The following is a 25494-nucleotide window of genomic DNA, read 5'->3' as shown; positions in this document are numbered from 1 at the left end:
CAAATAGGACATGGGTGCATGATGACACAGATGTGAAAACTGGAATGCGCCCCCTAAAAATAAGGCCTTTTAGCCCCCTGAGAGCCAGACAATCCTATTCATGGGTAGTATCACTGTACTCAGGAGATTTTGTTGAACACATATTGGCGTGTTTTTTGGTAGTAACACATAACAGGAATTGAAAATCCATGCATAAAGTACAATGTGTATGAAAAAGAACACAAAAAAATGACTACCCAAAAGTTTGACAAAGACTGGTGGTTGAATTAGTGCATAGAAAGTGTTAAAATACCAGCATTTGAAAAACCCTAGGGTGTCCACTTTTTAAAAATATATGGTTTGTTGGGGGTAAATTACATTGGCCAGCTTCAGAAATGTTCCAAATAGGACATTGGTGCATGATGACAAATGTGAAAATATCAAGTTGGAAAACTGGAATGCACCCTCTAAAAATAAGGCATTTTAGCCCCCTGAGAACCAGGCAAACCTATTCATGGGTGGTATCACTGTACTCAGGAAATGTTGTTGAATACATATTGAGGTGTTTTTTTGGCAGTAACACATAACAGGAATTGAGAATCCGTGCCTAAAGTACAATGTGAATGAAAAATAACACAAAAAAATGACTACCCAAAAGTTTGACAAAGACTGGTGGTTGAATTAGTGCATGGAAAGTGTTAAAATACCACCATTTCAAATATCCTAGGGTGTCTATTTTTCAAAAATATATTGTTTGATGGGAGTAAATGACATTGGCTGGCTTCAGAAATGTCCTAAATAGGACATGGGTGCATGATGACAGATGTGAAAATTCCAAGTTGGAAAACTGGAATGCGCCCCCTAAAAATAAAGCCTTTCAGCCCTCAGAGAACCCAACACACCTATACATGGGTGGTATCACTGTACTCAGGAGATGTTGCTGAACACATATTGAGGTGTTTTTTTGGTAGTAACCCATAACAGGAATTTAGAATCCATGCCTAAAGTACAATGTGTATGAAAATGAACACAAAAAATGAGTACCCAAAAGTTTGACAAAGACTGGTGGTTGAATTAGTGCATAAAAAAGTGTTAAAATACCAGCATTTGAAATACCCTAGGGTGTCAACTTTAAAAAAATATATGGTTTGTTGGGGGTAAATTACATTGGCCAGCTTCAGAAATGTCCTAAATAGGACATGGGTGCATGATGACAGATGTGAAAATTCCAAGTTGGAAAACTGGAATGCGCCTCCTAAAAATTATGCCTTTCAGCCCGCAGAGAACCCGACACACCTATAGATGGGTGGTATCACTGTACTCAGGAGATATTGCTGAACACATATTGAGGTGTTTTTTTGGTAGTAACACATAACAGGAATTGAGAATCCATACCTAAAGTACAATGTGTATGAAAAAGAACACAAAAAATGAGTACCCAAAAGTTTGACAAAGACTGGTGGTTGAATTAGTGCATAAAACAAGTGTTAAAATACCAGCATTTGAAAAACCCTAGGGTGTCTACTTTTCAAAAATATATGGTTTGTTGGGGGGTAAATTACATTGGCCAGCTTCAGAAATGTTCCAAATAGGACATGGGTGCATGATGACAAATGTGAAAATATCAAGTTGGAAAACTGGAATGCACCCCCTAAAAATAAGGCCTTTTAGCCCCCTGAGAACCAGACAAACCTATTCATGGGTGGTATCACTGTACTCAGGAGATGTTGTTGAACACATATTAAGGTGTTTTTTGGCAGTAACATATAACAGGAATTGAGAATCCGTGCCTAAAATACAATGTGAATGAAAATTAACACAAAAAAATGACTACCCAAAAGTTTGACAAAGTCTGGTGGTTGAATTAGTGCATGGAAAGTGTTAAAATACCACCATTTCAAATATCCTAGGGTGTCTATTTTTCAAAAATATATGGTTTGATGGGAATAAATTACATTGGCTGGCTTCAGAAATGTCCTAAATAGGACATGTGTGCATGATGACAGATATGAAAATTTCCAAGTTGGAAAACTGGAATGCGCCCCCTAAAAATAAAGCCTTTTAGCCCTCAGAGAACCCGACACACCTATACATGGGTGGTATCACTGTACTCAGGAGATGTTGCTGAACACATATTGGGGTGCTATTTGGTAGTAACCCTTAACGTTCTCTGTACATGTATTCTTAAATTGCTATTTTGTCAAAAATTCACCACTTATTTTTTTCTTTTAAAACTTAGGCATTGATTGGTGGTAAAATAGTTGCATGAAGAGAGTCAAAATGCCCCAAGTTTGATACCTTAAGTTGTCTTCTTTTTAAAAATATATACATGTTAAGGGTTATTCAGTGATTTCTGACAGATATCAGTGGTCCAATGTAACTATCGCTAGTTTTTTAAAAAAAAAATTGGGAAATTACAGCGTGCTACTTGTACCTATTGCCCTATAACTTGCAAAAAAAGCAAGGGGCATATAAACATTGGGTATTTCTAAACTCAGGACAAAAATTTGAAACTATTTAGCATGGGTGTTTTTTGGTGGTTGTAGATGTGTAATAGATTTTGGGGGTCAAAGTTAGTAAAAGTGTGTTTTTTTCCATTTTTTCATCATATTTTATAAAAAAGATTATAGTAAATTATAAGATATGATGAAAATAATGGTATCTTTAGAAAGTTCATGTAATGGGAGAAAAACGGTTCATGTGTGGGTACAGTAAATGAGTAAGAGGAAAATTACAGCTAAACACAAACACTGCAGAAATGTAAAAATAGCCATTGTCATTAAGGGTAAGAAATTTAAAAAATGGTCCGGTCATTAAGGGGTTAATATCATGGTGTTGTCTCATGTGTAGGCACCGGTTACATTTGTTTTCCAGATATTATTATGAAATGGATATATCCTCACCTTAGGAATGACATAGTCTCTAAAAAAAACATCACAAGTCACTTTGCGTGGGAGCCCAAGGGGTATGAGATCAATAAATCTCTGAATCTCATGGATGACAGCATCTGTGTAGGGCATTTTAGAACGATCTTCAATGCCTGGTTCTCTGTTTTGGCCAATGACTTGATCGATTTCTTTTTTAACACGTTCTGTGGAGATGTAAAGTTGTATGAAAATCTTGGTGCGTAAAAATGATGGTCAGGTGGTAAGAACACGTATTTTGCCATTGTAGGAGCTTTAAAAATTAAAACTCTAGCTAGAACATTATTACCCCAATTATTTATTTGTTACCACTTGCAAACATCTGAGAACAGACTATTTTTTCCCCCTCTCCCCCAACTCTTGAATTTTTTTTCTTTTCTTTCTCTGAACATTTACTTTAAATATAATCTATTACCTAAAACAGGGCTCGGCAAACCCAAGAGCCAGGGTTATCTCCATATATCTATATACCAATACCACTGACTGGCTCCTAACTTTAAAGGTATTTGTTGAGCACTGATCTAAAGGTCTAAAATATCTGAAATGTCTATGGAGCTCTATCAAAACTACATTTTTTTTAATGACACTTATAAATTAAGAAAATCATACCCTAATAAATAAATTGATGCTTCTAATATTCTGATAATGAAAATATTGCTTTTCCCATATATTTATTTACTATATCCCAGAACTATGTCAAATCCCAGTTCATCAATATTAAAATTATAATAATTGTCACAGTTTCTTATCTTTTACATTTACCCTATATGTTGCTGGTCGTTAAAGTTTTTTTGGATCATGATAGCATGAGTCTTGTTACCAGTGGCAAGACCATGCAATTATTACCTCCCTCCCTGCTGCTGGCCTCCTGCAATCATGGGATCTCCATTTATGCCTGTGTAATTTACATACAAATTTTACGTTTTTAGATAAAATATGATTTTGGGTGAACAATTTTGTTACCTTTTTTGATGCATCTTAACAATACATTTTTCCTGCATATTTTTGTGTGAATGGTTCAGTTATTCATTTTGTATGATTTTTATATTACGATTAACATTGTGCACTTTTGTAATGTATGCATCTCCTTCCCATACGAAAATGCAGTATATGCCCCTTAGCGAGACATCCTGTTATCAGGGTAAAAAGTGGCTTTATAGAATTCCACCAGGGAAATAGAAAGGCTGGTGAGCATTCCTATCGAATCTCACCAGCCCAGAGACCTTTATGAAAATATGCTCTTAGTTTAGGCATTCCTACTAAAAGAAGCTGGACAAAAATACATTTTTGTTACTGTAAACACACTGACTATCCTCCGCCTGAATCTCCTTCAGTATTGAGTAGATTGATGATGAATCTGGCTTCCTCTAATCGTTGTGTTGCCCCCTTTGACATCCAGCTTGTGAGGCACACAACGATTGAAGGAAGTCGGATCATCATTGATATGCTAAGTACTGAAGGGGATGAGGGCAGAGGATCGCCGGTAAGTTTACCGTAACAAAAAGGTAAGTATTTTTAAAAAGAAGCATAATTGTAACGTTTAATGAATTAAATTGCCCATGTTTTTAAGAGTATTTTTAAATACTGGGCTTTAAATCATTCAACTTTACAATCACTTTAAGTGTGTGTTAGTCCTAACTATAATAGAATAAAAAAACATTATTTATGCTTACCTGATAAATTTATTTCTCTTGTAGTGTGTTCAGTCCACGGGTCATCCATTACTTATGGGATATATTCTCCTTCCCAACAGGAAGTTGCAAGAGGATCACCCAAGCAGAGCTGCTATATAGCTCCTCCCCTCACATGTCATATCCAGTCATTCGACCGAAACAAGACGAGAAAGGAGAAACTATAGGGTGCAGTGGTGACTGGAGTTATAATTTAAAATTTAGAACCTGCCTCAAAAAGACAGGGCGGGCCGTGGACTGAACACACTACAAGAGAAATAAATTTATCAGGTAAGCATAAATTATGTTTTCTCTTGTTAAGTGTGTTCAGTCCGCGGGTCATCCATTACTTATGGGATACCAATACCAAAGCTAAAGTACACGGATGATGGGAGGGACAAGGCAGGAACATTAAACAGAAGGAACCACTGCCTGTAGAACCTTTCTCCCAAAAACAGCCTCCGAAGAAGCAAAAGTGTCAAATTTGTAAAATTTGGAAAAAGTATGAAGTGAAGACCAAGTTGCAGCCTTGCAAATCTGTTCAACAGAGGCCTCATTCTTAAAGGCCCAGGTGGAAGCCACAGCTCTAGTGGAATGAGCTGTAATTTTTTCAGGAGGCTGCTGTCCAGCAGTCTCATAGGCTAAGCGTATTATGCTACGAAGCCAAAAAGAGAGAGAGGTAGCCAAAGCCTTTTGACCTCTCCTCTGTCCAGAGTAAACGACAAACAGAGAAGAAGTTTGTCGAAAATCTTTAGTTGCCTGTAAGTAGAACTTCAGGGCACGGACCACGTCTAGATTATGCAAAAGACGTTCCTTCTTTGAAGAAGGATTAGGGCATAACGATGGAACAACAATCTCTTGATTGATATTCCTGTTAGAAACAACCTTAGGTAAAAACCCAGGTTTAGTACGCAGGACTACCTTGTCTGAATGAAAGACCAGATAAGGAGAATCACAATGTAAGGCAGATAACTCAGAGACTCTTCGAGCCGAGGAAATAGCCATCAAAAACAGAACTTTCCAAGATAAAAGCTTAATATCAATGGAATGAAGGGGTTCAAACGGAACACCCTGAAGAACTTTAAGAACCAAGTTTAAGCTCCACGGAGGAGCAACAGTTTTAAACACAGGCTTAATCCTAGCCAAAGCCTGACAAAAAGCCTGGACGTCTGGATTCTCTGCCAGACGCTTGTGTAAAAGAATAGACAGAGCAGAAATCTGTCCCTTTAGTGAACTAGCGGATAAGCCCTTTTCTAAACCCTCTTGTAGAAAAGACAATATCCTAGGAATCCTAACCTTACTCCATGAGTAACTCTTGGATTCACACCAATATAAATATTTACGCCATATCTTGTGGTAAATTTTTCTGGTAACAGGTTTCTGAGCCTGTATTAATGTATCAATAATCGAATCCGAAAACCCACGCTTTGATAGAATCAAGCGTTCAATTTCCAAGCAGTCAGCTTCAGAGAAATTAGGTTTGGATGGTTGAAAGGACCCTGAATTAGAAGGTCCTGCCTCAGGGGTAGAGACCATGGTGGACAGGACGACATGTCCACTAGGTCTGCATACCAGGTCCTGCGTGGCCACGCAGGCGCTATCAGAATCACCGATGCTCTCTCCTGTTTGATCCTGGCAATCAGTCGAGGTAGCAACGGAAAAGGTGGAAACACATAAGCTATGTTGAAAACCCAAGGGGCTGCTAGTGCATCTACCAGCACTGCACCCGGGTCCCTGGTCCTGGATCCGTAACAAGAAAGCTTGGCGTTCTGGCGAGATGCCATGAGATCCAGATCCGGTTTGCCCCAACGACGAATCAGTTGAGCAAATACCTCCGGGTGGAGTTCCCACTCCCCCGGATGAAAGGTCTGGCGACTTAGAAAATCCGCCTCCCAGTTCTCCACGCCTGGGATGTAGATCGCTGACAGGTGGCAAGAGTGAGACTCTGCCCAGCGAATTATCTTCGAGACTTCCAACATCGCTAGGGAACTCCTGGTTCCCCCTTGATGATTGATGTAAGCCACAGTCGTGATGTTGTCCGACTGAAATCTGATGAACCTCAGTGTTGCTAACTGAGGCCAAGCTAGAAGAGCATTGAATATTGCTCTTAATTCTAGAATGTTTATCGGGAGGAGTCTCTCCTCCTGAGTCCACAATCCCTGAGCCTTCAGGGAGTTCCAGACTGCTCCCCAGCCTAGTAGGCTGGCATCTGTTGTTACAATCGTCCAATCTGGTCTGCGAAAAGTCATTCCTTTGGACAGATGAACCCGTGACAACCACCAGAGAAGAGAATCTCTGGTCTCCTGGTCCAGATTTAGCAAAGGGGACAGATCTGAGTAATCCCCGTTCCATTGACTTAGCATGCATAGTTGCAGCGGTCTGAGATGTAGGCGCGCAAATGGCACTATGTCCATTGCCGTGACCATAAAGACGATTACTTCCATGCACTGAGCTACTGATGGGCTTGGAATGGAGTGAAGGACACGGCAAGCATTGAGAATCTTTGATAACCTGGACTCCGTCAGGTAAAATTTCATCTCTACAGAATCTATAAGAGTCCCTAGAAAAGGGACCCTTGTGAGTGGTAACAGAGAACTCTTTTCCACGTTCACTTTCCACCCATGCGACCTCAGAAATGAGAAACTATCTCTGTATGAGACTTTGCATTTTGAAAACTTGACGCTTGTATCAGAATGTCGTCTAGGTACAGAGCCACCTCTATGCCTCGTGGTCTTAGTACCACCAGATGTGAGCCCAGAACCTTTGTAAAAATTCTCGGGGCCGTAGCTAACCCGAAGGGAAGAGCTACAAACTGGTAATGCCTGTCTAGAAAGGCAAACCTTAGGTACCGATAATGATCTTTGTGAATCGGTATGTGAAGGTAGGCATCCTTTAAGTCCACTGTGGTCATATATTGACTCTCTTGGATCATAGGTAGAATGGTCCGAATGGTTTCCATCTTGAACAATGGAATCCTTAGGAATTTGTTTAAGATTTTTAAGTCTAAGATTGGTCTGAAGGTTCCCTCTTTCTAGGGAACCACAAACAGATTTGAATAAAACCCTTGCCCCTGTTCCGTTTGCGGCACTGGGTGGATCACTCCCATCACTAAGAGGTCTTGTACACATTGTAGAAATGCTTCTTTCTTTACTAGGTTTGTTGATAACCTTGACAGATTAAACCTCCCTTGTGGAGGAGAAGTTTTGAAATCCAGAAGGTATCCCTGAGATATAATCTCCAACGTCCAGGGATCCTGTACATCTCTTGCCCAAGCCTGGGTGAAGAGAGAAAGTCTGCCCCCCACTAGATCCGTCTCCGGAAAGGGGGCCCTGTCTTCATGCTGTCTTAGGGGCGGAAGTAGGCTTTCTGGCCTGCTTGCCCTTGTTCCATGACTGGTTGCCTTTCCAACCCTGTCTGTAACGAGCAGTAGTTCCTTCCTGTTTTGGAGCGGAGGAAGTTGATGCTGCTCCTGCCTTGAAATTACGAAAGGCACGAAAATTAGACTGTTTGGCCTTTGATTTGGCCTTTGATTTGGCCCTGTCCTGAGGAAGGGTGTGGCCCTTACCTCCAGTAATGTCAGCAATAATTTCCTTCAAGCCGGGCCCGAATAAGGTCTGCCCTTTGAAAGGAATGTTTAGTAGTTTAGACTTAGAAGTTACATCTGCTGACCAGGATTTAAGCCATAGCGCTCTGCGCACCTGTATGGCGAATCCGGAATTCTTAGCCGTAAGTTTGGTTAAATGCACTACGGCATCCGAAACAAACGCATTAGCCAGCTTAAGGGTTCTAATCTTGCTCAAAGATTCATCCAATGGTGCTGTGCAAATCGCCTCTTCCAGAGACTCAAACCAGAATGCTGCTGCAGCAGTGACAGGCGCAATGCATGCAAGAGGCTGTAATATAAAACCTTGTTGAACAAACATTTTCTTAAGGTAACCCTCTAATTTTTTATCCATTGGATCTGAGAAAGCACAGCTATCCTCCACCGGGATAGTGGTACGCTTGGCTAAAGTAGAAACTGCTCCCTCCACCTTAGGGACCGTCTGCCATAAGTCTCGTGTGGTGGCGTCTATAGGGAACATTTTTCTAAATATCGGAGGAGGGGAAAAAGGCACACCGGGTCTATCCCACTCCTTGCTAATAATCTCTGTAAGCCTCTTTGGTATAGGAAAAACGTCAGTACACACCAGTACCGCATAGTATTTATCCAGCCTACATAATTTCTCTGGGATTGCCACCGTGTCACAATCATTCAGAGCCGCTAACACCTCCCCTAGCAACAAGCGGAGGTTCTCAAGCTTAAATTTAAAATTTGAAATTTCTGAATCCGGTCTCCCCGAATCAGAACCGTCACCCACAGAATGAAGCTCTCCATCCTCATGTTCTGCAAATTGTGACGCAGTATCAGACATGGCTCTCGTGTCATCGGCGCGCTCTGTCCTTAACCCAGAGCTGTCGCGCTTGCCTCTTAACTCGGGCATATTGTATAATACTTCTTTCATAACATTAGCCATATCATGTAAAGTGATTTGTAAGGGCCTTGATGTACTTGGCGCCTCAATCTTACGCACCTCTCGAGCGGGAGACGAAGGTACTGACACGTGAGGAGAGTTAGACGGCATAACTTCCCCCTCGTTGTCTGGTGATAATTTCTTTATCGGTACAGATTGACTTTTATTCAAAGTAATATCAATACAATTGGTACACATATTTCTATTGGGCTCCACATCGGCTTTTAAACATAATGAACAAGCAGATTCCTCTGTATCAGACATGTTTAAACAGACTAGCAATGAAGCTAGCAAGCTTGGAAATTACTTTCAATAAGTTTAGAAGCAATATAAAAAACGCTGCAGCGCTTTTTAAAAAAAACACAGTTGAATAACAAAGAACTAATTCAGTTATAGTCAACAATTCTTTAAATGTATTAATTAGCAGAGGATTGCACCCATTAGCAAAAGGATGATTAACCACTCAGTACCCAAAAACGGATATCAAATTAAGATTTAACGCTTTTATCACAGTCAAACACACTGTCACAGGTCTGCTGTGACTGATTACCTCCCTCAAAAACGACTTTTGAAGATCCCTGAGCTCTCTGTAGACGTCCTGGATCAAAGAGGAAGAAGCAGGAAGACTGTGCTAGAATTCTAACTGCGCAACAAGGCGCTAAAAAAAGGTCCCTTTCACTCCTATTACAACAGTGGGAGACCTGATATAACGGTTTCTATGCAGAAATATACGTTAGCCATGTGGAAAAAAATCATGCCCAAAAAGATTTATCACCAAAGTACCTCACAAAACGATTAACATGCCAGTAAACGTTTGAAAAAAAACAACAACATTTCAGATGCTGTGTAAAGTTATTACTAAGCCTGCTACCAGTCGCTTCTACTGCAGTTAAGGCTCACACATTATATCAGTATTAACAGTATTTTTTCAGTCAAATTCTAGTCCCTAGAAAATAACTCTACTGTGCATACATTTATCAGCCTGATACCAGTCACTACTACTGCATTTAAGGCTGTACTTACATCATACGGGTAACAATTCCATTCCCATAAAATATTGTACTGCACATACCTCATTTGCGGGAGACCCCGCATGCTATTCCCATTTTCTGAAGTTACCCCACTCCTCAGAATGTCGAGAACAGCCAGTGGATCTTAGTTACGCCTGCTAAGATCATAGAAAACGCAGGCAGTTTCTTCTTCCAAATACTGCCTGAGATAGAAAAAAACAGCACACTCCGGTGCCATTTAAAATAACAAACTTTTGATTGAAGAATAATTAAGTAAAAACTCCAACTCCTCTTGCGACCTCCTTCTTTGTTGAGGGTTGCAAGAGAATGACTGGGTATGACATGTGAGGGGAGGAGCTATATAGCAGCTCTGCTTGGGTGATCCTCTTGCAACTTCCTGTTGGGAAGGAGAATATATCCCATAAGTAATGGATGACCCGTGGACTGAACACACTTAACAAGAGAAATCACAATTTATGCTTACCTGATAAATGTATTTCTCTTGTGGTGTATCCAGTGCACGGATCATCCATTACTTGTGGGATATTCTCATTCCCAACAGGAAGTTGCAAGAGTACACCCACAGCAGAGCTGTCATATAGCTCCTCCCCTAACTGCCATATCCAGTCATTCGACCGAAAACAAGCCGAGAAAGGAGAAACCATACGGTGCAGTGGTGACTGTAGTTTAAATTTAAAAATTACCTGCCTTAAAATGACAGGGCGGGCCGTGGACTGGATACACCACAAGAGAAATAAATTTATCAGGTAAGCATAAATTGTGTTTCTCTTGTAAGGTGTATCCAGTCCACGGATCATCCATTACTTGTGGGATACCAATAGCAAAGCTAAAGTACACGGATGAAGGGAGGGACAAGGCAGGTACTTAAACGGAAGGTACCACTGCCTGTAAAACCTTTCTCCCAAAAATAGCCTCCGAAGAAGCAAAAGTATCAAATTTGTAAAATTTTGAAAAAGTATGAAGCGAAAGACCAAGTCGCCGCCTTGCAAATCTGTTCAACAGAAGCCTCATTTTTAAAGGCCCAAGTGGAAGCCACAGCTCTAGTAGAATGAGCTGTAATCCTTCCAGGAGGCTGCTGTCCAGCAGTCTCATAGGCTAAGCGGATTATGCTTCTTAGCCAAAAAGAAAGAGAGGTTGCCTAAGCCTTTTGACCTCTCCTCTGTCCAGAGTAGACAACAAACAAAGCAGATGTTTGACAAAAATCTTTAGTAACTTGTAAGTAAAACTTTAAAGCACGAACCACGTCCAGATTGTGTAATAGACGTTCCTTCTTTGAAGAAGGATTAGGACACAAGGATGGAACAACAATCTCTTGATTGATATTCTTGTTAGATACCACCTTAGGTAAAAAACCCAGGTTTGGTACGCAGGACTACCTTATCCATATGGAAAATCAGATAAGGAGAATCACATTGTAAAGCAGATAACTCGGAGACTCTACGAGCCGAGGAAATAGCTACCAAAAAAAGAACTTTCCAAGATAAAAGTTTGATATCAATGGAATGAAGAGGTTCAAACGGAACTCCTTGAAGAACCTTAAGAACCAAATTTAAGCTCCATGGCGGAGCAACAGGTTTAAATATAGGCTTGATTCTAACTAAAGCCTGACAAAATGCCTGAACGTCTGGAACATCTGCCAGACGCTTGTGCAAAAGAATAGACAGGGCAGAAATCTGTCCCTTTAAGGAACTAGCTTTTTCCAAACCTTCTTGGAGAAAGGAAAATATCCTGGGAATCCTGACCTTACTCCATGAGTAACCCTTGGATTCACACCAATAAAGATATTTACGCCATATCTTATGGTAAATTTTCCTGGTGACAGGCTTTCGTGCCTGTATTAAGGTATCAATGACTGCCTCGGAGAAGCCACACTTTGATAAAATCAAGCGTTCAATCTCCAGGCAGTCAGTCTCAGAGAGATTAGATTTGGATGGTTGAAAGGACCCTGAAGTAGAAGGTCCTGTCTCAGAGGCAGAGTCCATGGTGGAAACTATGACATGTCCACCATATCTGCATACCAGGTCCTGCGTGGCCACGCAGGCGCTATCAAAATCACAGATGCTCTCTCCTGCTTGATCTTGGCAATCAGTCGAGGGAGCAGAGGAAACGGTGGAAACACATAAGCCAGGTTGAAAGACCAGGGCGCTGCTAGAGCATCTATCAGCGTCGCCTTGGGATCCCTGGACCTGGATCCGTAACAAGGAAGCTTGGTGTTCTGGCGAGACGCCATGAGATCCAGTTCTGGTTTGCCCCAACGATGAATCAATTGTGCAAACACCTCCAGATGGAGTTCCCACTCCCCCGGATGAAAAGTCTGACGACTTAGAAAATCCGCCTCCCAGTTCTCTACACCTGGGATATGGATAGCTGATAGGTGGCAAGAGTGAATCTCTGCCCAGCGAATTATCTTTGAGACTTCTAACATCACTAGGGAACTTCTTGTTCCCCCTTGATGGTTGATGTAAGCCACAGTCGTGATGTTGTCCGACTGAAATCTGATGTACCTCTGAGTTGCTAACTGAGGCCAAGCCTGAAGAGCATTGAATATCGCTCTCAGTTCCAGAATATTTATTGGAAGGAGTGTCTCCTCCTGAGCCCATGATCCCTGAGCCTTCAGGGAGTTTCAGACTGCACCCCAACCTATAAGGCTGGCATCTGTTGCTACAATTGTCCAATCTGGCCTGCGAAAGGTCATACCTTTGGACAGATGGACCCGAGATAGCCACCAGAGAAGAGAGTCCCTGGTCTCTTGATCCAGATTTAGTAGAGGGGACAAATCTGTGTAATCCCCGTTCCACTGACTGAGCATGCATAGTTGCCGCGGTCTGAGATGTAGGCGTGCAAACAGCACAATGTCCATTGCCGCTACCATTAAGCCGATTACTTCCATGCACTGAGCCACCGAAGGGCGCGGAATGGAATGAAGAACGCGGCAGGAATTTAGAAGCTTTGATTACCTGGACTCCGTCAGGTAAATTTTCATTTCTACAGAATATATCAGAGTCCCTAGGAAGGAAACTCTTGTGAGTGGGGATAGAGAACTCTTTTCCTCGTTCACTTTGCACCCATGCGACCTCAGAAATGCCAGTACTACGTCCGTATGAGACTTGGCAATTTGGAAGTTTGACGCCTGTATCAGGATGTCGTCACTGCTATGCCCCGCGGCCTTAGGACCGCCAGAAGCGACCCCAGAACCTTCGTAAAAATTCTTGGGGCTGTAGCTAACCCAAAGGGAAGAGCTACAAACTGGTAATGCCTGTCTAGAAAGGCAAACCTGAGAAACCGATAATGACCTTTGTGTATCGGAATGTGAAGATAAGCATCCTTTAAATCCACTGTAGTCATATATTGACCCTCCTGGATCATAGGTAGGATGGTACGAATAGTTTCCATCTTGAATGATGAAACTCTGAGGAATTTGTTTATGATCTTTAGATCCAAAATTGATCTGAAGGTTCTTTCTTGTTTGGGAACCACAAACAGATTTGAGTAAAATCCCTGTCCCTGTTCCTCCTTTGGAACTGGATGGATCACTCCCATAACTAGGAGGTCTCGTACACAGTGTAAGAATGCCTCTCTCTTTATCTGGTTTGCAGATAATTGTGAAAGGTGAAATCTCCCTTTTGGGGGGGAAGCTTTGAAGTCCAGAAGATATCCCTGGGATATAATTTCCAACGCCCAGGGATCCTGGACATCTCTTGCCCACGCCTGGGCGAAGAGTGAAAGTCTGCCCCCTACTAGATCCGTTACCGGATAGGGGGCCATTCCTTCATGCTGTCTTAGAGGCAGCTGCAGGCTTTTTGGCCTGCTTACCTTTGTTCCAGGTCTGGTTAGGTCTCCAGACCGTCTTGGACTGAGCAAAAGTTCCCTCTTGTTTTGCATTAGCGGAAGTTGATGCCGCACCTGCCTTGAAGTTTCGAAAGGCATGAAAATTAGACTGTTTGGCCCTTGATTTGCACCTGTCCTGAGGAAGGGCATGACCTTTTCCTCCAGTGATATCAGCAATAATCTCCTTCAAACTAGGCCCGAATAGGGTCTGCCCCTTGAAGGGAATGTTAAGCAGCTTAGATTTTGAAGTCACGTCAGCTGACCATGATTTAAGCCATAGCGCCCTGCGCGCCGGTATAGCAAAACCAGAATTCTTAGCCGTTAGTTTAGTCAAATGAACAATGGCATCAGAAACAAAATAATTGGCTAGTTTAAGTGCTCTTAGCTTGCCAAGTATGTCATCCAATGGAGTCGCTACCTGCAAAGCCTCTTCCAGAGACTCAAACCAGAACGCCGCAGCAGCAGTGACAGGAGCAATGCATGCAAGGGGCTGTAGGATAAAACCTTGTTGAATAAACATTTTCTTAAGGTAACCTTCTAATTTTTTATCCATTAGATCTAAAAAAGCACAACTGTCCTCGACAGGGATAGTAGTACGCTTTGCTAGAGTAGAAACTTCTCCCTCCACCTTAGGGACTGTCTGCCATAAGTCCCGTGTGGTGGCGTCTATTGGAAACATTTTTCTAAAAATAGGAGGGGGAGAGAACGGCACACCTGGTCTATCCCATTCCTTATTAATAATTTCTGTAAACCTTTTAGGTATTGGAAAAACCTCAGTACACACCGGCACTGCATAGTATTTATCCAGTCTACACAATTTCTCTGGCACTGCAATTGTATCACAGTCATTCAGAGCAGCTAAAACCTCCCTGAGCAACACGCGGAGGTGTTCAAGCTTAAATTTAAATGTAGAAATATCAGAATCAGGTTGCATCATCTTCCCTGAGTCAGAAACATCACCCACAGACTGAAGCTCTCCTTCCTCAGCTTCTGCATATTGTGAGGTAGTATCAGACATGGTTCTTAAAGCGTCAGTATGCTCTGTATTTCGTCTAACCCCAGAGCTATCTCGCTTACCTCTAAATTCAGGTAGTCTGGCTAATACCGCTGACAGTGTATTATCCATGACTGCCGCCATGTCTTGTAAAGTAAACGCTATGGGCGCCCTAGATGTACTTGGCGCCATTTGAGCGTGAGTCCCTTGAGCGGGAGTCAAAGGATCTGACACGTGGGGAGAGTTAGTCGGCATAACTTCCCCCTCGTCAGATTCCTCTGGTGATAAATTTTTTAAAGACAGAATATGATCTTTATTGCTTAAAGTGAAATCAGTACATTTGGTACACATTCTAAGAGGGGGTTCCACCATGGCTTTTAAACATAATGAACAAGGAGTTTCCTCTATGTCAGACATGTTTGTACAGACTAGCAATGAGACTAGCAAGCTTGGAAAACAGTTTTAATCAAGTTAATAAGCAAATATAAAAAACGGTACTGTGCCTTTAAGAGAAACAAATTTTGTCAAAATTTGAAAAACAGTGAAAAAAGGCAGTAAATAAAACAAAATTTTTACAGTGTATGTAATAAGCTAACAGAGCATTGCACCCACTTGCAAATGGATGATTAACCCCTTAGTTCAAAAAACGGATCAAAAAAACAATATAGACGTTTTTTAAAAGTCACAACAAACTGCCACAGCTCTGCTGTGGCCCTACCTTCCTCAATAAACGACTTTGGAAAGCATTTGAGCCCTTTAGAGATGTCCTATAGCATTCAGGGGACTTCTGAGGGAAGCTGGATGTCTCAGTCTGTAATTTTACCTGCGCAAAAAAAGCGCTAAAATAGGCCCCTCCCACTCATACTACAACAGTGGAAAGCCTCAGGAAACTGTTTCTAGGCAAAATTTAAGCCAGCCATGTGGAAAAACTAGGCCCCAATAAAGTTTTATCACCAAAGCATATATAAAAAACGCTTAAACATGCCAGCAAACGTTTTATATTGCAATTTTATAAGCTTATTACCTCTGAGAGTAAGCATGATACCAGTCTCTATTAAATCACTGTATCTAGGCTTAACTTACATTAATCCGGTATCATCAGCATTTTCTAGCATTTCCATCTCTAGAAAAAATTGTAACTGCACATACCTCATAGCAGAGTAACCTGCACGCCATTCTCCCGCTGAAGTTACCTCTCTCCTCAGACATATGTGAGAACAGCAATGGATCTTAGTTACAACCTGCTAAGATCATAGCAAACGCAGGCAGATTCTTCTTTTATTTACTGCCTGGGATAAAATAGTACAACTCTGGTACCATTTAAAAATAACAAACTTTTGATTGAAGAAAAAAAACTAACTATATTTCACCACTCTCTCTTACTACCTCCATGCTTGTTGAGAGTTGCAAGAGAATGACTGGATATGGAAATTAGGGGAGGAGCTATATAACAGCTCTGCTGTGGGTGTCCTCTTGCAACTTCCTGTTGGGAATAAGAATATCCCACAAGTAATGGATGATCCGTGGACTGGATACACCTTACAAGAGAAATAAGCTCATTGAGTAGTAAACCATGGACCTGATATCATTTACCAGGGAGTGCAGAATTATTAGGCAAATGAGTATTTTGACCACATCATCCTCCTTATGCATGTTGTCTTACTCCAAGCTGTATAGGCTCGAAAGCCTACTACCAATTAAGCATATTAGGTGATGTGCATCTCTGTAATGAGAAGGGGTGTGGTCTAATGACATCAACACCCTATATCAGGTGTGCATAATTATTAGGCAACTTCCTTTTCCTTTGGCAAAATGGGTCAAAAGAAGGACTTGACAGGCTCAGAAAAGTCAAAAATAGTGAGATATCTTGCAGAGGGATGCAGCACTCTTAAAATTGCAAAGCTTCTGAAGCGGTGAGCATCGAACAATCAAGCGTTTCATTCAAAATAGTCAACAGGGGTCGCAAGAAGCATGTGGAAAAACCAAGGCGCAAAATAACTGCCCATGAACTGAGAAAAGTCAAGCGTGCAGCTGCCAAGATGCCACTTGCCACCCAGTTTGGCCATATTTCAGAGCTGCAACATCACTGGAGTGCCCAAAAGCACAATGTGTGCAATACTCAGAGACATGGCCAAGGTAAGAAAGGCTGAAAGACGACCACCACTGAACAAGACACACAAGCTGAAACGTCAAGACTGGGCCAAGAAATATCTCAAGACTGATTTTTCTAAGGTTTTATGGACTTATGAAATGAGAGTGAGTCTTGATGGGCCAGATGGATGGGCCCGTGGCTGGATTGGTAAAGGGCAGAGAGCTCCAGTCCGACTCAGACGCCAGCAAGGTGGAGGTGGAGTACTGGTTTGGGCTGGTATCATCAAAGATGAGCTTGTGGGGCCTTTTCGGGTTGAGGATGGAGTCAAGCTCAACTCCCAGTCCTACTGCCAGTTTCTGGAAGACACCTTCTTCAAGCAGTGGTACAGGAAGAAGTCTGCATCCTTCAGGAAAAACATGATTTTCATGCAGGACAATGCTCCATCACACGCGTCCAAGTACTCCACAGCGTGGCTGGCAAGAAAGGGTATAAAAGAAGAAAATCTAATGACATGGCCTCCTTGTTCACCTGATCTGAACCCCATTGAGAACCTGTGGTCCATCATCAAATGTGAGATTTACAAGGAGGGAAAACAGTACACCTCTCTGAACAGTGTCTGGGAGGCTGTGGTTGCTGCTGCACGCAATGTTGATGGTGAACAGATCAAAACACTGACAGAATCCATGGATGGCAGGCTTTTGAGTGTCCTTGCAAAGAAAGGTGGCTATATTGGTCACTGATTTGTTTTTGTTTTGTTTTAGAATGTCAGAAATGTATATTTGTGAATGTTGAGATGTTATATTGGTTTCACTGGTAAAAATAAATAATTGAAATGGGTATATATTTGTTTTTTGTTAAGTTGCCTAATAATTATGCACAGTAATAGTCACCTGCACACACAGATATCCCCTAAAATAGCTATAACTAAAAACAAACTAAAAACTACTTCCAAAACTATTCAGCTTTTATATTAATGAGTTTTTTGGGTTCATTGAGAACATGGTTGTTGTTCAATAATAAAATTAATCCTCAAAAATACAACTTGCCTAATAATTCTGCACTCCCTGTATAGCTTCACAGCTGTGAATTTCTGTGGATTTAGAAGAAACTTTATGCAAACTATTAATACATACAAGCATACAATTATGAAATTATAGGTTTCACAAGAGTAGTTGACTATCTGGTTCTTTGTACCTTCCACATCTGGATTCTTGAGTAGGATTAAGAAGCCATACCGTAAGGTGGTGCTAACGGTTTCAGTCCCGGCAACAACGAAATCTACCATGGTGTTTAGCAAGGCATCCATATGAAACTCAGATTCTGGCATATCTTTTTCCTAATGACATGGAGGAAATCAATAAAATGTATCTTAAAATCCAATTTCAAGGTGAAACAGGAGACGAATGCTCGGAATCGCCATGAGAAACTTTAGAGTTGATTATGTAAGTTGAAGTTGATCTAGTAAAGTATATTTTACATAAAGCGGCTCATCTATCTTGCTCAGCTGCAGTCTCTTATACAGACATCGGTCAGAATGGCTTTGAATTTCAAAATCTGACCAAAAGCCATTCAAAGAATTTCATGTGTTCAATGAGACAGTATAAAATGAAGTCAAGGTTTCTAAATGTGTTCCTTTTAAATGTACATTACCATACACAGTGTAATTAATTATTCTAGTTCACTGGTTTTTCAAACCTCTCCTCAAGCTTTCCCCAACAGGACAGGTTTTCAGGATTACTTTGAATAAGAGCAGGTAAAATAACCATGTTGACTAATCCGCTGATTATTTCACCTTTGCTCCTGTAAAGATATCCTCAGAATGTGGCCTGTTAGGGAGGTCTGAGGACAGGTTTGAAAACCAGTGCTCTAGGTTGTATATTGCAATATCTGAATCATTTAGCTAATGTCCATATATTCTATTTTCCTTCTTCATGGTACTTAGAAAAATGTTAAACCATTTTATATAGAATTGTTGGCATTCTATCATAACTTTGGATGGACTCATTTTTCTATAATGTTGTCTGTCTTCTTTCTTTAATACTCATGATAAATCGTACTTTTCCCTTACCTGTTCCATCTTTATAAGGAAGCAATCAATAAAATCTCTAGGAGAATTGGGGTCCAGTGTTTCTTGATGGGTTTTGACTCTTTGGGCAACTAATGTCTTAATTTGTTCGAAACCCTTAAACATTTGGTTGTGTAGTCCAGGTAACTTCTCCACGATGTTCGGATAAACATTGTACATCTATGAAAGATCATGTTGCTGTTAATTTTTTTGTTTGAAATTCTCATTACACAATATCCCTTTTTAATAATAACAGTGAGAGGTTTAATGAGAAAATGTAGCAATTTTATAATGCTCACAACCTTCTTGATAGGTAAAAGTGATTACCTGTACTGAGACTGAACTAAATGCACTGAATATCTTGTTTAATATATCAAGGAGGTAAAGATATTGTTTGTCTTCATATTCAAACCGTTCTCCAAAAACTACAGAAGCAATAATATTGGAGACAGCCTTGCTGAAATAGAATGTGGGGTCTACTGGATGACCTGAGGAAACAAAGAATAAATGTGAGAACCTGGATGTATCTACTCATTTGTTTATACACCAATCTATATTAATTTTGCAAACATTAAAGTGCGTTGACTTACCTTTTGTTTTCCGAATCTCTTCCAAAAGAAACTGAGCCTCCTCCTGAATTCTCTCTTCTATGCTTCTCTTTCCCATTCCAAAATTCCTCATAGTCATCAATGAAAAATTACGTAACTGTTTCCATCGTTCCCCACTACTATTACTAAGCCCTGATATAAAAATGAGAAATGTTTCAAAATGATATGACATTACAAGACTTACAGAGGAATATAGGTCATACATATATATTGTTTTCATATTATTTCATCTTGTTTTATATATCTATCTATCTATCTATCTATCTATCTATCTATATATATATATATATATATATATATATATACAAAATAGGAAATGGCGTGACACCGGTTGGTCCGAAGTCCCTTTCTTTAAGGCCGATCTAATGGCAGACCGATAGTTCGCCATCCTTGGGCGCAAGTAATCCGTAGTTTTCCCCACATAAAAGAGCCCACAAATGCAGTGTAGCAGATATGCCTCTACATTTGATGCAATAACGGTTTACTTCAGCCTGCATTTTTTTGCCGCTTACCATATCGGCACTGACAGTCACATATGGAATTTTAGACACTCTATGCTCTCTCCTCTGATATGATTATGAGGATATTATCTAGTTCTCTCTGATTCTTGAGACCCTGTGATATATAGGATTTATGGCTATTTGCTGTTGTTTGCTTTTCTTTTACAAGATATGACGAGTCCTCGGATTTCATCCTTACTTGTGGGATTTATCCTCCTGCTAACAGGAAGTGGCAAAGAGCACCACAGCAGAGCTGTATATATAGCTCCTCCCTTCCCTCCACCTCCAGTCATTCTCTTTGCCTATTTTAGTACTAGGAAGAGGTAAAGTGAGGTGTTAGTTTAGTTTCTTCAATCAAGAAGTTTTTTTTTATTTTAAAATGGTGCCAGTGAGTACTATTTTTCTCAGGGAGAAATCGTCAGTCTGGAGCTTCCCAAGAGGAATGGAGACATTATATTTTTCTGCCCTGATTTTGAAGATCTTAGCAAATGTTATCTAAGATCCAATCTGGTTCCCACAGAGTTTTCTGAATGTAGTGTAAGAAAGATCTTCAGTGGGGAGAACGGTGTCATGCTACTTGCAGCATTGAGGTATGTTCAGTCTTTTGCTTCTGGGGAGACTTGATAAATCAGAACAGGCTGACATTATTCCCTTCCTGGTAAGGGGTAATTATTAAGCACTATATGTATAATGGTGGCACTTGTATTCCCTTTTGTTATATTGATGCTAATATGTCAATATGGGGTAGACACTGGGAGATGCGGTTGTTAAGGAATGTCCTATTATTTATCTATAATCGGCCTGAGAGGAGTATGGCTGGTAATTTCTGAGTTACGATATGTGTTGTGCATATTTCTTAGATTGACACATGGCTGATCCTTGTACTGGGGATCGACATTTTGTTTTCTTCCCATGCGGTGTGTTAGACGGCTCATGAGACACCCATGATGGGCGGGGCCTATTTCGCACGCTCAGACGCACTGTATTCCCTCAGCATACGCAGCAAAGTACTAGGCTCCGGTGGAGGCTCAAGTAAGACGAAGGATCCCCATTCTTGCAGAATTAGAGTACTCTGGGGGCAGGTAGGCGCCACAGCAGAGCGAGGTGCAGGGGCCTAGTTTGTTTAAAAAACTGAGGCCTAGATTTGGAGTTCGGCGGTAGCCATGAAAACCAGCGTGAGAGACTCCTAATGCTGGTTTTAGGCTACCGCCGGTATTTGGAGTCAGTCAGGAAAGGGTCTAACGCTCACTTTTCAGCCGCAACTTTTCCATACCGCAGATCCCCTTACGTCATTTGCGTATCCTATCTTTTCAATGGGATCTTTCTAACTCCGGTATTTAGAGTCGTGGCTGAAGTGAGCTGTTAGAAATCTAACGACAAAACTCCAGCCGCAAGAAAAAAGTCAGTAGTTAAGAGCTTTCTGGGCTAACGCCGGTTCATAAAGCTCTTAACTACTGTGCTCTAAAGTACACTAACACCCATAAACTACCTATGTACCCCTAAACCGAGGTCCCCCCACATCGCCCGACACTCGATTAAATTTTTTTAACCCCTAATCTGCCGACCGCCACCTACGTTATACTTATGTACCCTAATCTGCTGCCCCTAACACCCGCCGACCCCTATATTATATTTATTAACCCCTAACCTGCCCCCCCACAAACGTCGCCGCCAGCTACCTACAATAATTAACCCCTAATCTGCCGTCCGCACGCCGCCGCCACCTACATTATAGTTATGTACCCCTAATCTGCTGCCCCTAACACCGCCGACCCCTATATTATATTTATTAACCCCTAATCTGCCCCCCTCAACGTCCCCTCCACCTGCCTACACTTATTAACCCCTAATCTGCCGAGCGGACCGCACCGCTACTATAATAAAGTTATTAACCCCTAATCCGCCTCACTAACCCTATAATAAATTGTATTAACCCCTAATCTGCCCTCCCTAACATCGCCCGACTGGAGCTCAACCGCTATTCTATTAAATGTATTAACCCCTAAAGCTAAGTCTAACCCTAACACTAACACCCCCCTAAGTTAAATATAATTTAAATATAACGAAATTAATTAACTCTTATTAAATAAATTATTCCTATTTAAAGCTAAATACTTACCTGTAAAATAAATCCTAATATAGCTACAATATAAATTATAATTATATTATAGCTATTTTAGGATTAATATTTATTTTACAGGTAACTTTGTATTTATTTTAACCAGGTACAATAGCTATTAAATAGTTAAGAACTATTTAATAGCTAAAATAGTTAAAATAATTACAAATTACCTGTAAAATAAATCCTAACCTAAGTTACAATTAAACCTAACACTACACTATCAATAAATTATTTAAATACAATATCTACAAATAAATACAATGAAATAAACTAACTAAAGTACAAAAAATAAAAAAGAACTAAGTTACAAAAAATAAAAAATAATTTACAAACATTTAGAAAAATATTACAACAATTTTAAACTAATTACACCTACTCTAAGCCCCCTAATAAAATAACAAACCCCCCCAAAATAAAAAAATGCCCTACCCTATTCTAAATTACAAAAGTTTCAAAGCTATTTTACCTTACAAGCCCTGAACAGGGCCCTTTGCGGGGCATGCTCCAAGAAATCTCAGCTCTTTTGCCTGTAAAAAAACCCATACAATACCCCCCCCAACATTACAACCCACCACCCACATACCCCTAATCTAACCCAAACCCCCCTTAATAAACCTAACACTAAGCCCCTGAAGATCTTCCTACCTTGTCTTCACCTCACCGGGTAATCACACCGATCCGTCCTGGCTCCGATATCTTCATCCAACCCAAGAGGGGGCTAGACATCCATCATCCGAAGGCTGAAGAAGTCCAGAAGAGGGTCCAAAGTCTTCATCATATCCGGGAAGAAGAGTAGATCCGGACCGGCAAACCATCTTCTTCCAAGCGGCATCTTCTATCTTCATCCGATGAGGACCGGCTCCATCTTGAAGACCTCCACCGCGGACCATCTTCTTCCGACGACGACTTCCCGACGAATGACGGTTCCTTTAAGGGACGTCATCCAAGATGGCGTCCCTCGAATTCGATTGGCTGATAGGATTCTATCAGCCAATCGGAATTAAGGTAGGAATATTCTGATTGGCTGATGGAATCAGCCATCAGAATCAAGTTCATCCGATTGGTCTGAACCCCTAATCTGCCGTCCGCACGCCGCCGCCACCTACATTATAGTTATGTACCCCCCTAATCTGCTGCCCCTAACACCGCCGACCCCTATATTATATTTATTAACCCCTAATCTGCCCCCCTCAACGTCCCTCCACCTGCTACACTTATTAACCCCCCTAATCTGCCGAGCGGACCGCACCGCTACTATAATAAAGTTATTAACCCCTAATCCGCCTCACTAACCCTATAATTACATAGTATTAACCCCCTAATCTGCCCTCCCTAACATCGCCGACTGGAGCTCACCGCTATTCTAATAAATGTATTAACCCCTAAGCTAAGTCTAACCCTAACACTAACACCCCCCTAAGTTAAATATAATTTAAATATAACGAAATTAATTAACTCTTATTAAATAAATTATTCCTATTTAAAGCTAAATACTTACCTGTAAAATAAATCCTAATATAGCTACAATATAAATTATAATTATATTATAGCTATTTTAGGATTAATATTTATTTTACAGGTAACTTTGTATTTATTTTAACCAGGTACAATAGCTATTAAATAGTTAAGAACTATTTAATAGCTAAAATAGTTAAAATAATTACAAATTACCTGTAAAATAAATCCTAACCTAAGTTACAATTAAACCTAACACTAGACTATCAATAAATTAATTAAATAAAATACCTACAATTACCTACAATTAAACCTAACACTACACTATCAATAAATTATTTAAATACAATATCTACAAAATAAATACAATGAAATAAACTAACTAAAGTACAAAAAATAAAAAAGAACTAAGTTACAAAAAATAAAAAAATATTTACAAACATTAGAAATATTACAACAATTTTAAACTAATTACACCTACTCTAAGCCCCCTAATAAAATAACAAACCCCCCCAAAATAAAAAAATGCCCTACCCTATTCTAAATACAAAAGTTCAAAGCTATTTTACCTTACAAGCCCTGAACAGGGCTCTTTGCGGGGCATGCTCCAAGAAATTCAGCTCTTTTGCCTGTAAAAAAAACATACAATACCCCCCCCAACATTACAACCCACCACCCACTTACCCCCTAATCTAACCCAAACCCCCCTTAAATAAACCTAACACTAAGCCCCTGAAGATCTTCCTACCTTGTCTTCACCTCACCGGGTATCACACCGATCCGTCCTGGCTCCGATATCTTCATCCAACCCAAGAGGGGGGCTAGACATCCATCATCCGACGGCTGAAGAAGTCCAGAAGAGGGTCCAAAGTCTTCATCCTATCCGGGAAGAAGAGTAGATCCGGACCGGCAACCATCTTCTTCCAAGCGGCATCTTCTATCTTCATCCGATGAGGACCGGCTCCATCTTGAAGACCTCCACCGCGGACCCATCTTCTTCCGACGACGACTTCCCGATGAATGACGGTTCCTTTAAGGGACGTCATCCAAGATGGCGTCCCTCGAATTCCGATTGGCTGATAGGATTCTATCAGCCAATCGGAATTAAGGTAGGAATTTTCTGATTGGCTGATGGAATCAGCCAATCAGAATCAAGTTCAATCCGATTGGCTGATTGGATCAGCCAATCGGATTGAACTTGATTCTGATTGGCTGATGGAATCAGCCAATCAGAATATTCCTACCTTAATTCCGATTGGCTGATAGAATCCTATCAGCCAATCGGAATTCGAGGGACGCCATCTTGGATGACGTCATTTAAAGGAACCGTCATTCGTCGTCTAGTCGTCGGTTGAAGAGGATGTTCCGCGTCGGCTTGGAAGAAGATGGTCCCGCTCCGCTCCAGAAGAAAGAAGATTGAAGATGCGGCTTGATAGAAGACTTCATCCAGATGATGGACTTCCGACTTCAGCCCGAGGATGGATTTCTTCAGTCGCCGCTTGGATCCAGACTTCAGCCCGAGGATGGACGTCGCTCTTCAGCCCCCCACTTGGGCTTGGATCAACACTTCCGAGGCTTGGATCAAGACTTCCGAGGACGGATCGGTGAACCTGGCAGGGTGAAGATAAGGTAGGAAGATCTTCAGGGGCTTAGTGTTAGGTTTATTTAAGGGGGGTTTGGGTTAGATTAGGGGTATGTGGGTGGTGGGTTGTAAT

The 25494-nt window shown here is 41.0% G+C and overlaps 1 protein-coding gene across 2 annotated transcripts in view; it reads right to left on the bottom strand.

Moving 5' to 3' along the window:
• LOC128666903 (cytochrome P450 2C8-like) overlaps positions 1-25494 on the bottom strand; it is a 102751-nt gene that overhangs the window by 16606 nt on the left and 60651 nt on the right. Inside the window, exons 3-7 of one of the 2 annotated variants that reach the window (XM_053721714.1) lie at positions 19685-19834; positions 19422-19582; positions 19098-19274; positions 18224-18365; positions 2883-3070 (exon numbers count right to left, since the gene is read on the bottom strand). In XM_053721714.1, coding sequence (XP_053577689.1) covers positions 2883-3070; positions 18224-18365; positions 19098-19274; positions 19422-19582; positions 19685-19834 — 818 coding nt within the window. The remainder of the gene's footprint in view (positions 1-2882; positions 3071-18223; positions 18366-19097; positions 19275-19421; positions 19583-19684; positions 19835-25494) is intronic. The other variant, XM_053721715.1, reaches the window with a different exon arrangement.

The sequence above is a fragment of the Bombina bombina genome, chromosome 7 (genome assembly GCF_027579735.1).
Source record: "Bombina bombina isolate aBomBom1 chromosome 7, aBomBom1.pri, whole genome shotgun sequence".
Classification (NCBI taxonomy): Eukaryota; Metazoa; Chordata; class Amphibia; order Anura; family Bombinatoridae; genus Bombina; species Bombina bombina.
The sequence above is the reverse complement of the archived record's forward strand: the minus strand, read 5'-3'. Positions and strand labels throughout refer to the sequence as shown.